Source organism: Hyposmocoma kahamanoa, unplaced genomic scaffold (genome assembly GCF_003589595.1).
Source record: "Hyposmocoma kahamanoa isolate Upper Pololo Valley unplaced genomic scaffold, ASM358959v1 90283, whole genome shotgun sequence".
NCBI classification, from domain to species: Eukaryota; Metazoa; Arthropoda; class Insecta; order Lepidoptera; family Cosmopterigidae; genus Hyposmocoma; species Hyposmocoma kahamanoa.
Window position 1 is genome coordinate 1 of NW_020654605.1, and position 14,351 is coordinate 14,351.

The window sequence follows — 14,351 nt, forward strand, 5'->3', positions numbered from 1 at the left end:
GACACCGGGTTTATTTCAAAACTCATTTTTTTACAAACGAAGTTAAAGCCAGTTGAAAAATGTATATCGTATACTATACATGTTCTACGTTACTTCAGTTCATACAAAAAAAAATCATAGCTATATAATTATGTACAGTACTTATTGAATATAGCGGTTTTCTTGTAAAATTTCGAGGTAAATTTGTGTTTTCTTTTACCGTGAAAATTTTTAGGAGTCGTGTTTTCATACGATGTAGTAATCAGTGTACATCCTCAATTATACTATATATTTTTCCATAGTGATTGACTAAACACTGTCACTGTTGTACGGAATCAACTAAAGTTATTTGAGTTTGTATAGACTCTTAATATACTTAGTTATATATTTTTTTATGAAAAACCAACCTCAAAACTTTGTGAAATTACATCTACTTGCCAAGTTTTATTGATATCTGGCAACGAAAAGTGGGTGAAGGGGAATAAACCGGGTTCATCCCCTAACTTGCCATCCTTAAACTACTACTAACGGTCGCTTTCTATATTTAACCTTATCCATAATTTGCTATCTGAGCTTGAATAATAAACCATTGACTTACAATTATATGGACGTCGGGTCCGCGCTAAAAAGTGTCTGAACTTATAGGGAGTTACTCGTAAAATCGTATACAGAGCGTCATTTACGCTTTAGTCTTCGTTTGTTCGACTGACAGCGAAGCAAGCAAAATTAGACAGTACTGCGTTGACATTACAATTTAAATTCAACGTTTTAGCTTTTTCATATTCCTTTACATGTCACTACGTTTAAATAAGTTGACTTGGGACATTTTTTTCGTGGTTTTTGTGTTAGACCCGTCGTCCATTTATTTGTAAGTCAATGTAATAAACCGATCGATGGATCGTTATTCCCATCTTTTGTTTCAATCCATCTGTGGGAGATATGGCATTTTTAGATTGACATTTGTATGGTAGTGACAGTTGTGCGCTTTCAATATCCGATCCCTAAGTTTGACAAATCGGATTTTGAAAGTGTTTGATCTATAATAGCGATCCTCCAATTTTGACCAATTGTGTACTGTGTAATCGTGTGAAAATGGAAGTTATTTTTAAGTGCTAGCAACTGTGATGTTTAACAATTTGCTCAGTGATCGGACTGGGACAATAGCGACAGCGACCAAGAGCAGTTTGTGTCCTCAAGAATGTTTGAGCGTTAAAACTTCATGGCAAGTTTAACTGACGCTGAATTTACATTGAAATTTAGGCTGAACAAAACATCAGTTGAATTTGTTTGAAATGAAATAATGCCTTTTACCAAAGTCAAATCAAAACGGTATTTTTATAATTTAGATTATTTTATCACGTCACGAATACGAACAAAATATACATTTACACTAACATTACGCCGCCGCCGTTCGCAGTCCTTCATTTTTGCCATCCTATATGATCGTCCCGCTCGTTTGACAATAGACGTTCCGTTCTGGACAATAAACGTTCCGTTCTGTTCCTCGAAACACATCATTCTTGACTTACGGCTTAAATATTTTATACTTGAAAGTTTGCAATTAATTTATATTTTTGCCAAACACATGTATAAATAAATTTATAATAATATAATAATAATAAATAACGCACACACTCAACATAGCCCCGCACTAGGGAAACCCTGTGTCGCGGGTACCATGGACACACACATAGACAACCACAAATCACACCCAAACTCACGAGAGAAATAAATGTAAGCCATACAAACATTTCTCCCGGCCCGGGAATCGAACCTGGGACCTCTGCGTGACAATCCGGCATGGTAACCGTTCGGCCACGGAGGCAGTTAAAATTAATCTTAGAAACATAACCACCATTTTATTCACTAATTCATGTAATGAACTTTTACTCCGATTGCGTAGAACTAAACGTCGTAAATTTACGACCGCTACTTTTTTTAAGGGCGCTAGAGCCGAGATGGACATATTGAAATACAAATCCGGCAGCGATCGATGGATCGAATAAAATCTGCATAGAAAACAATGTTATATTCAGGATCAAATATAGAAAGCGGCCATAAGGTACTTTCCAACAAAAAAGTATAATCGAAATTGGTTCACAAATGTTATCGCAAAAGATGCAAAAAAAATTTTGTCGAATTGAGAACAATTTTTATACAGAGAAAGAGAGAAAGAAAACTGTAAGCTTTTACAGAAACAGATTCTCCTATTAGCTGTAGTGAACTCGTGAAGAGAAAGATATCTTCAAGAACTCATTAACAATTCCGCAATATAAAAGTTTTCAATACATTTCAATTTTATTCGTCAACCTGTTGCTATTTCTATTGTAAGCACAGGAATAAAACACCAGTAGTGCTCTATACGATCGCTTATCGTAAATGCCAAGACATATAGCCATAGTGGTACTAAACAACAGTGCTCATAATGAAACCGCGCCTCCAATAATTGTCAGCGAGGCGCAGATTATTTTACGGTACGCGTAAAAGGCTTTTTATAGCACATCAAATTATTTTCGTGCGTTACGCCCCGCCGGGAGTGTTACGTCTGGAATTTTTTTGTTATAAGAGGCAGCGAGAGCGATTTTGAATGATACTCACATCAGTGTCCATGAGCGTATCTATCTCTCGTAAATGTTTCCATCTCTAATAAGCGTCTGTGTCTCTCAAAAGCGTGTCTATTTCTTATGAGCGTTTCTATCTCTTATAACCGTTTTTATTTCTCATAAACGTTTTTATTTCTCATAATCGTTTCTATCTCCCATGAGCGTTTCTATCTCTCATGAACATTTCTATCTCTCTTACAACCAATATACTAAATATTTTTTTTAAGTTTGATTAAGAACATTCCCCACATGTGAAATGAATTCCATGTGAGACCCTACATGGTTATCATTACACATATTTTCCTTATAGTGCCTGATCGTAACACATTTACCATGAGTGCTCCATATTATTAATAATTAATTTATTTTTTTATTTTATTAGTAATAATTAATAAGTTTGTTTTCGAATTGTTTTTTCAAACAAATCAACGTTTCGGGCCTTTTACAGAATCCCGGTCACAGCTGACTGAGATGGTCGTTACCGTTCGATCTTCCGCCTACGAATTAAACATATTTAATGTTCACTGTTGTAGTATAGGTAATTGATAACGTTGCTACTTGAAACAACTACCATAGTAAAATAAGAGAAGTATGGTACATATGGTAACTGCGTACAAAGTAACAGCGCGGCTTGCATGTGTCCGTGACCGCCGCGCGCCTTATTGGCGCATTGAGATGACCAGTGTTATGCAACGCGAGACCATCACAAGATTATGCGAATGTGTACGTCCGTACACGGCGTGCAGCGGGTGTGCACACATACAAACCGCGCTGCTATATTTGTATGGAATTATCATACTTGTTTTATTAAACTATGCAACTACTTTGAGAGCAAAGGTTTTAATAAAATATTCTTCTTAAGTGCTAGCAAAAATGTAGAATTAATGTTAATAATAATAACGTACACTCTCACAGCCCCGCATTATGGAAACCCCGTATCGCGGGTGCCATGGACACACACATAGACAACCACAAAGAACACCCAAATTCACGAGGGAAATAAATGTAGGCTATATAAATATTTCTCCCGGCCCGGGAATTAAACCCGGGACCTCAACGTGGCGGTCCAGTATGGTAACAATTCAGTATGGGCGAGGCAGTTAAGAAAATATTTAACAAAAATCTGTCATAAAAATGTCTTTATTTCTCAAACAATCATGCTAAATGCTCGTTTTAGTTATTTTTCTTTAGCGAAGTTATTCTTTTCTTTGAATAAAACAATCGTTTTAAAACTATTTTAATAGCTAATAAACCAGCCATCATAAGGGCAGCAAGATCAAAGTACATTTTTTGGTACCAAGGTACATGCAGTGCTGGCGAGCGCAGATGCGGTGCCCCTTTAGTCTTGATTACATGCTCGACCCAGTGCACCAGCTCCTTGCCAGGAGACACCGGTCGATCGTGGTATATTAGAGATAACTCCTTCACTTTTGCTGCATATCTGAAATAGAATAATAATTTCTCAAAGATCCAGGTGCATTTATTTCTGTAAAAGTTTCGAAAAGTTTATTAAAGTTGAGCTTCTTTAAAATATGAATATTAACGGTGTTATTTAATAAGCTATCGATAACTTTTTACAAGTAAGATTATGGACAGCCGAATTAAATATTGAACATTCCGAAAAATCTATTAACTTAATGTATATTTTACCGAAAACTATAGTCCATTTCAATAAGGATGATTCTGGTGACGTTTCATATTTGAAGTTTCTAGAGATGTAGTGATGTAAAATCGTATGAAAAAAATCGATTTAAATATCTTATCGAGATAATTTGTAACGGAGAGAGCTTCGTAATCGAGTTACAGAAAATAATTTGAGAACAACTAATAATCAAAGTAATGGTGTAAATATCTATGGATAAATATTTAGTTTTACACATTAAGTATTTAGGGTAATTTATGTTGTGTCTATCCCTAAAAACTACACAACCAAACAAAAAGTCAACAGTAAAGCATAAAATCTATCTACATAATATACCACAATTTTTACTTAAAATTATATCTACAACAAATATTGTTTAATTTTGGTACGGACAACGGCACATCAGACTTCACATTTTTGTTCGAAAATCGCCTCCAGTGCAATAAAACAAGATACGTCAATATGTAGCTTGATGTGCTAGCGTGTGTACATTGTAAGAAATTTACTATTTATTTTTGTAACCGGGTTGACAGATTAGTTATAAATCGTATGCGTGTAACGTAAAAATTAGAAGTATCACAGAACTCACCCCCTATTGAAATGGACTATAATGTTAGCCAATTTTAGCTATTTGCATACTTTGGAGTAGGAACCTTTGACCTATAAGTTCCTGGTGGCCTATCACAACCTCTTAAAACAATATTACTTTAACCTTACATTGACTTTTCGTACCATGACGCGCTTAAAGTAAGCTTAATGTAGTGTTAAAACTGTGATGTCAGAGTTGGTAACTTTGTGATTATTCATTCCTTTTTTTTTCATCCTCTAAGATTCATTCACTCAATTATTTTTCATTCACAATTCACATAGTACGCTATGACGCGACTTTGACAGTCAAGTTATTGTTCTTGTTGAACATTACTGTTCGTATGTCAAATTTAGCAGTCTTATAATACGAGTTACTCGGATGTGGCTTAGAGAATGGTAGGTTGGAACGCATTTATTTTTTTTGTCCTAATATTTCTGTCCCGCTTTACAATTTGCTACCTCCAAAATTCCCCCGCCCCTCTAACATAACTAATTTTTTAACTTTTGTGTTTCTTCCCTACATTTTTACTCTAACTACATTCATCCAATTACATAATACATAACTATGAATCCGTGTGACATGTTTGTGTTGTCTTTTGTTTTAGATTCTCACCTTCCTGAGTACTTCCGTGATCCAATCCATCAACATCGGTTAATGTCATAATAGAATCTTTCCACCGTGACATTGGCACAATCATCTTCTATGTAATGATGGACTCAAAAAAATAAAAAGTGAAGTGAATTGACGTAAAGTGAATAGTTACTCGGACGCAATGGAAACAATATTATTTTCGAATTTATTGTCTAAACACTGATCGGCGACGATTAAAAGTTAAATTTAACTTTATTTATTTACACAAATCTCTTCAATATTTTGTTTATTTTTTTATTTAATAGTACGTACGAAATAATTTCTCGTAAAATAAAAAGACGTGATGTTTATTTTGTAAAATTAAGGCAGCGACAATAACAGTAGTTGACATTTCTCTGAATGTAAGTAATTTAATATTAAGTAGGTACGACGATAGGACGATTCGGAACATCAAAAAAGAAAAAGATGGCATTATAACTGCCTCCGTGGCCGAACGGTTACCATGCCGAACTGCCATGCAGAGGTCCCAGGTTCGATTCCCGGGTCGGGAGAAATATTTGTATTTCCTACATTTATTTCTCTCATGAGTTTGGGTGTAATTTGTGGTTGTCTACGTGTGTGTCCATGGCACCCGCGACACAGGGTCTCCCTAGTGCGGGGATATGTTGAGTGTGTGCGTTATTAAAAAAAAATATACAGTCAGGAACAGGCAATCTTGCGAAATCATTCATTCTTCCATCACTTTAGCAATAATGCATTACTTGGCTGAAAGGTTTGTCATGGTACGAATATGAGTAATACTATAATAAGCTTTCTTTATGCTTACGTTGAAATAAGACTGTTTTTGAAAGGTTATGGTAGGTCCCCTAGTGCCCTTTATCTCTACAAAATTGTACAAAATCTGTCTGGGAACTCCAAGCGCAAGACAGCTTGGATTACACAATTTATTTTTAGGAACGGGACGAAGAAGTCGTGCACCTGATGGAAAGCGACGCCTATTCATAACAGTTGCAATATCACTCGAATTTATAAATCGCAAAGATCTAAGGGGCACTCCCACTGCGCACTGTGCCCGTCACCCTGAAATATAAGTTGACAAGTCCCATGTGCTTGACGGCAGAAATAGGTAAGGTGGCTTGTAAGGTGTACTTCTCTGGACGAACTCTTTCTCAAGGATCTCCATTCCTACTATAATAATTCTAATTTAATTCTAAATTTAGTACAATAGCATTAAAGCGACCTTAGATACTTCATCAAATATATAATAAATCTTTATAAAATCTGTTGTTGTTTTTTGTTTCTTTGTTATTAAACTTACATCGTACGGAAATACATTAAGAGCATTGACTTACAAATAAATGGACGACGGGTCTAATACAAAAACCACGATAAAAATGTCCCAAGTCAACCTATTTAAACGTAGTGACATGTAAAGGAATATGAAAAAGCTAAAACGTTGAATTTAAATTGTAATGTCATCGCAGTACTGTCTAATTTTGCTTGCTTCGCTGTCAGTCGAACAAACGAAGACTAAAGCGTGAATGACGCTCTGTATACGATTTTAACGCCCTATAAGTTCGAACACTTTTTAGCGCGGACCCGACGTCCATATAATTGTAAGTCAATGATTAAGAGTGAAAATTCAGAACATACATTGGTACGTTAGTTTTCTTTCGGAAGTTTAATATATTGTTCCAAAGTTCAGTTTTCTTTCGTACAATTGTTATTTGATTATGATAATATGATTCATTTTGTTGGTATATTCTGTGTTTTTTTTAGTAACTCATGTTAACGCAGCTTAGTTAATAGTTAAAGCGTTTGTGTACTGCGTCCGATTCGTCGTCATTAGTTCGGAATCCGAGAAATGACGGTCCGAAATGTCACAGGTGTCCAAAGTATCATTTAATCTCTAAGTGTAAATGCGGTATTTCTATTTTCTCAGAGTCGAATCGGACTTGGTGCACAAGCGACATCTGAAGTGGGTCCGAGTTGCAACAGCCTTAGCACCGTTTGCTGCGAGTTCATTAGTTCTTCGGACCCTATATTATGTTTCATTTCTACATATGTATGTTGTATAAATTTTCATGTAGGTACTGTAATCTAAGATGGATTCGTACCGTGGATTGTTTACGATTTCCTCAATAGCTGCTTTTAGGTCATGGGCCATTGTATAGGAGAGGTCGACTCGTTTTGCAAAACCTTTTTTCACGGTTCTGTCGACGTTGTTAAATTGATCAGCGAATACTGGTATACCGATAATAGGTACTCCAAAGTGAACCGTCTCAATAGTTGAAAGAAGCCCTCCGTGAGTTATGAAGACAATGGTTTTTGGATGAGCTGCAAAACAGTATACCAAAGTTTTATAGTCAGTAATTCTGCCCTCGTTATCATACCTAATTTAATAGACTTTTTTAGCGAAATTGTATTATTAACACACAATCTCTTATAAACGGTATTTTTATATCTTATTTAGTTTCAGTTTTATTGTTAAGCAATATTTGCGTAGTTGGCATAGCGTCAGGCACTGGTTTGCTAAAAGACGTCGGTTCGAATCCGGCAGGTTCGAAGGAATTTTTTCTAAGCGGTCGATCTTTGTATTAATAATATCTGCGTAGTTGACATTTTTGATAGAAAAAAAATACTTTCAGTGCCAATATCTTGAAAGTTACCCAAATTCAAATGCGCTATTTATGACAAGAAGGGCAGAATTGGTAGGTCATTCGAAATCACTTTAGAAATAAATAACAAATGATTTTATTTATCGTACCCAAAACGCTTAGTTGTGGTGCCCATTTTACAATGTGAACATTTCTGGGTAAATCCGATAGTACTTCTTCAAATTTCCAAAGAACAGCATATTTCAGTGTTCCGAACATTTCCAATAAATCTTTCTTTAATTTTTCCGGTATATCTTTACTCTTTAGGTTAGAGCCCATGCTAAAGTATACAACGCCATGCTCAGCATTATCGAAGATTTTTTTCAAATCCTGAAAATTGGCAATTGCAATATTTTAACTGTAATCTTTATTAGGTATATTTAATAAAGACCCTGCATCATTGTCTTTATTTGTAGTGTTGTAGCAGCAGCGTTAAGTGTCCTTATAACACTTTAAATAATTAACTGGATTCGATAATAATACACTATGATATTAAAATGCGTCATCAAATTGCCTTTTGATTCATATTTATAATTATATTCATACACCTACTCAGTGAATGAGACAATGAATTTCCAAATTAGGTAGTAAAACTTAAAATATTTTATGTTGTCATCATCTTGAGATGACATCTTTTTTTTGACGATAGTCCTAGTGATAGCGAGGTTTCCAAGACTCCAAAGGTTAAAAAAGGAAATTAGGTCTTACCTCCGGCAGAGGTTTAAAATTGAAGTCAATATGACATCCACCTATTGGTTTATAGTTTTGAGGCAATCTAGTTGCTTGTCCTAGCGAAACATGTGAATTTCCTAACATCAGGGACCCATTGAATCTCATATCATAATAAGAGGGTAATGATTTTCCTCTTAAAGCCATTGCTGGACCGAATACTGCTTGATATATTTTCTCTTCTTTGGGCACAAAAAAGCTGCAATCATATAGGTATATGTAAAAAATACAAGATAAAGTAATAATAAAACAAGGTACCTAAAAGTGCGACAACTAAAATAATCACGACAGTAATAAGGAATGACGTTGTATTGAAAAACTCACAAACTGACTTTGTTGTGGGGCCTGTAATGCTTCTAATTTGTACATAGGGCGCACTATAAGTTTCCGGAACTGGCCACTTACATAAACAATATTTAAAAAATAATTACAATATTTGAAAATTGAACTCTTTGGCTGTAAAATACAGTTTGTTTCATCTTACTTTCACTTGTTTTTACATTGTGACGTCATTTTAGAATTTGGTTGTCTACCATCACCATGGATTTAACTCGTGAAAATTTTCATAGTATGATTTTCTACGACTTTAATTGTAATTTAACAGCCCAGCGGAGTTAAGGAGGAATTCAAACTACTTTTGGTGATGAAGCATCATGCAAGACGACTATTTATAGCTGGTTTGCAGAATTCAAACACGATCGTGTTAATCTCAGTGATGAATTTCGTGATAGTCGGGTGACCTGCTGCTGTGAACAACAAAACATCGATGCAGTGTGCCGTATGATCAAAACAGATGGCATGTGACATACCACGAGATTCGGGTATCTTTAGGCATAGGCGCTGAGTCAAATACAATCAATACTACACAAACATTTGGGTGTGAAAAACTGTGCTCTCGGTGGATCCCACACAATTTGACTGAGGCTCAAAACACGGATTGCGTCACTTGGTGCTTACCAGATTCAACGCAGGGGCGTCAAATTCGGTGTGCGAAATAGTAACAGGGTTTATAGTTACAATCCCAAAACAAAGCAACAATCTAGCGTATGGGTCTTTCGAGACGAGCCGAAACCAACCAAAGAGGCGCGTGTGCAAAGTGCATCTAAGCGGATGATTGTTTCTTTTTTAAATAAAACTGGACACGTGGCTACTAATGCTTTGGAGAATCGTTGTACCATTAATAGTGATTGGTACACGACCATTTATTTGCTGGAAGTTATTGACAAACTCCGTAAAAATAACCGTAAACGCCGTATCATCTTGCACCACGATGATGCCAGTTCTCATATGACTATACAGACAAATGTAATACATAATATAACCCACTATTCCATAAAAGTACTCATAAAAATTTGGTTCCAAAGTTCTTGAACCCGTTGCTTGAAGGTGAACGGTGGTAAGTGCTTCGTCGTCCAATCGGGATTGTAAGCTGGGTGTAAGCGTTCATCGATTAACTTTGTGACCATCCAGTGAGGTTCCATTGTTGAAAACCATATTAACGGGCAATCGAACAATGCTGCAAATCTGAAAGAAATGTGCTGATGTCAGATTAGTTTGGACAAGACGATATGACGAATATGTCAAAAATGTAACAGAAAGGGATAACAAACATTTATGTTAAACACCGAAGATGAGATTTATTTCGACCAAAATAATACTAACAGAAACATAAGCAGTTTATCCGCTCACGCGATACATGCAGCCGTAGACGCATACCACACCTAGAGGTGCCGGTGATGATTTTATACCGATTTATCGGATATCGAAGTTATAACAGGTAAAAGAGCTAATATCAATTGCTATTCCGGTAACTACTCTAGCAAACCATAAAGTTGTTAATGCCTGGGTCTGTCATTTAAAAAAAATAAACAACTTCAAGAATACGTCACGACAATCGTGTGTGTTATTGTTTGGGCTGGTTATTTCGGTGTTTATTTATTGAAAACATACCGTAGGTAGCGTTTTTTAAGTTTACCCTGAATATAAATGTTTATAAACTATACTTTCAGGAGTAATTTCATGGTAAACGTTACAACCACTCAAACGGAATATTATTATATTTATCCAAGTACACCAAAAATTTCATTAGTGCTTTTTAAGTAAGGATTTGCGGTGTATTACTGCATTTTATTTCAGATGTTTTTGTTGGTAGTACGGAGGGTATTTATTTAGCAATGCAGAATAATAATTTTTATTTATAAAAACTTGTTTATATTTATAAAACCAAATAGCCGCCATTTTGCGGTAGGAGGAGCGCATCGTGTGAGCGGTTATTAACCTATTTAAGTAAAGGGGTTTGGATAGAACGGAAAGGTGTTAGCCAAATAATTAGGAACCTCACTTTTAAAGGATACCTTCAGACATTGTATGACAAAAATTTCCATCTGCCTAATATATGTTTATGAAATTCATTCCTATAAGCACCCATGACTTAAGACATAATCCTGAGTATATTTTCTATTAAATCGGTACTATATGCGCAAGATACTGCGATTTTAGTGTCACAGTTCATAAGGGCAGCTACTCTGTCTTATTCTGGGTTTCAGTGTCTGCCATGTATTATTTTATAAATAAATAAAAAAAGTAATCTTACCCGCTAGACATTTCAGAGAAAAGCCATTCACCAATAACAGCATCAAATTTTTGCAAAGGATCCATTATAATTTTCTGTACATTTTCACTTGTATAAGTGCTATTACTTAAGTTTAACATTACATGCACGTGACGTGTCACATCTCTTGGATCTACTTCTTTATCCAAGATTGAATTTATTTTAATTGTGTTAACTGTAAGGTTAAACAGATTACAATTAAAGTAATGATATTCTATTTAAATATTATCCAAAGTCTGCTTCGTCATCCATATTCGTAAAAAATATTAATTTCGTAAAAAAAAATGTGAAAATGAACGTACTTGGAGATAATTCCATGTTATGACTTACGTCTACCTCTGTTAGGTTGGGGTAGGACTTTCTAGTCGGGAACGAGGTTATATATGTCACCTGTAATTTAAGTTCATTTTTATAAGTGCTAAATATTGCTTCGGTTATCGAGTATTCATCTATTGGTGATTTTCTTTACAACTAAACAGTCCAAAGTAAGCTGTTTTATTCGAATCATCGCAATAAACGAGGTACGCAAAATTAAATAAAATACATAGCTCCAGCAGTTACAAGCACATGGGACTTGTCAACTTATGTCTCAGGATGACAGACGCAGTGGCAGTGCCCATCAGATGTTTGCTTTTTAAAACTTTGAGTATCACTGCAACTGTTATGGATAGGTGTGTAGCTTACCATCAGGCGTACGACTTGTTCGTCCCGTCACTGGATATTATAAAAAAAGAAAATAATCAAAGCTTCCTCCCAAACTGGGCACCTTTTTTTAATAAAAGTGATTACGTTACACTTATTGTTTATTTAGAGACATTAGATTCACCTTGCACATTTACTTATTATGTAGATATCATTTTGTAGCGCAATACAGTCCTCTACAGTTCTCTGTCGCCGGCGTAAGTAAGACAGGGGCTATAATTTTTTTTCCAGTAGATAGTTAATAAAAAAATAAATAGAAGCGGACCAAGGTTAGAACCCAGGGGCATGCCTGATACTGGGCTGAATGGGTCAGACTCATAACCATTTAAAGCCACAAGTTGTGAACGATTAAGAGGTTAGGAAGCTAGCCAACGTAAAAGATTGTCGTGAATGCCTAGCTGATGTGCTTTTGTTATGGGAATTGATGCGATCGAAAGCCTTGACAAAGTCTGTGTAAATTGTGTCTACTTGGTAACCGCGTTTCAAATTAATCGCATATATGCGAAATGTAGAGTAATAAATTTGTTTTGTGTTGTTTTCCCCAACATAAAACCGTGCTGACTTTGGTTAAGTAAATGATTTATAAATATGTTTGTATACTTGTTCATAAGCAAAACCTTCAAATAATTTAGCAACCCAGTTCATTATACAGATAGAGCGAAAGTTAGTGATATCTTTTATATCACCGGAGTTATGAATAGGAGTTATTTTGGCTACCTTCCATAAATACGGGAAAACGCCACTACACAGAGATTTAGTACAGATTTTAATCAATGGATTAAGTAATGCAAAAACACAAAGATAGATAAAATTTGATAGAATAACGTCAGGGCCCGCGTCTTTGGACAAGTCTTTATTTTTTTAAATGTATCTGTTTCTGTAATTTTAATGGTAGTAATGGAATAACTCAAGAAGGGGAAGTCCGTTGTATACGTTATATAACGCAATTTTTCGTACGTAATATGACGCAATTTTAGAGAAAATATAATGTTAGTTGTCGTGAAAAGTGATCATACAACACGAACCTGATGTCCAGCTGCCAATAACAATCGCACAATACCATCTCCAAGGATCCCATGACTTTTTCCCGGAAATGTAGATACAACAAGGATGTCAGCAGTATCGATGCAGGATAACGAAACGAGTGGCACAATTAGTAACCATTTTAATCCAAGCATTGTGATGAACTAAAAAGAGTATTTCAATATATATATACAACTCTAACTTGTATATGGAAACATAATACGAAATTGAAGGTATTAAATACAAATAAAAAATACATCATTTAAGTAACTTTCGCAGGTTGTCGTGATATTTGATACAAATATTGTAAGTGATAAATGTACACATATATGTGAATAATGTGGCTACCACATAAACTCAGGGCTTATTCATGAATACCACCAGGCACTCACGAAGGTATGTATATATAACCTCGTAACTCTGCACTAGATCAAAGTGTACAGTGGTTCACGTGGTAAAGATGCAACAGATGAACTGGCCAGAAAAAATTCGGAGATGGACGCTGTAGGATCAGAACCTATAGGGTTCGTCTCCTACCAATGGTCGAGAGCAACTATACACAAAGTTACAGAAACTATTCATAATAACACTTGGATAACCCATACGGTTTGTAGACAGGATACTCAACTATCGTCTATCTCGTAAATTTCCTAAGCTCAAAAGGAAAGAGCTGTGCGTTCAATTGTAGCTCTAACAGATCATGGTTAATATAATAAGCACCTTTAAATCCAGATATCACAGACAGCCCTCTAAGTAGAGAATGCATGGAGGGAGAGCAAACGGCCGCCTACATCCTACTACAATGCTCCTGCGTGGCCATGACCAACCACAGGACAAAATACCTTGTAGTGATGAGGTCGTTCCCCGAAGTCTTCAACAAACCAAGGAGCGTGTTGAAGGAGATTGCGTGCCTCGAGTAGGATCTTGCACTTACCACACGTAAAATAGGCGTCTGGATGTCAAGTTGCGGTCACCAACCCGTTACATCATACCGTGTACACAAATGTTTAGTTACAAAGAGCAACTCCAAGAGTTTCTTAGTAATTCCTTATATTCTACACTATTCATATTCTACACTAATCATAATTAGTGAAATTGAGCTATTAACACAATATTTGGAATCAGCGACACGAAATCTACAACCCTTTATAAGCGGTTTTTTTATATCTTATTTAATTTCATAGACAAATGGAGTAAGGCTATAACCAAATGGTGACCAAGAAAT

At 35.6% G+C, this 14,351-nt stretch overlaps 1 protein-coding gene across 1 annotated transcript; it reads right to left on the reverse strand.

Annotated features, from left to right (window-relative positions):
* Nucleotides 1-3,744: 3,744 nt before the first annotated feature.
* On the reverse strand, nt 3,745-13,281 carry LOC113236236 (UDP-glucuronosyltransferase 2B15-like). The gene is made up of 8 exons (XM_026472244.1): nt 13,129-13,281; nt 11,704-11,791; nt 11,384-11,576; nt 10,117-10,314; nt 8,770-8,989; nt 8,172-8,391; nt 7,522-7,741; nt 3,745-4,023 (listed from the first exon to the last, which is right to left on the reverse strand). Exons 1-8 carry the CDS (start codon nt 13,279-13,281, stop codon nt 3,756-3,758), a joined length of 1,560 nt encoding a protein of 519 aa, XP_026328029.1. The 3' UTR covers nt 3,745-3,755.
* Nucleotides 13,282-14,351: the final 1,070 nt, after the last annotated feature.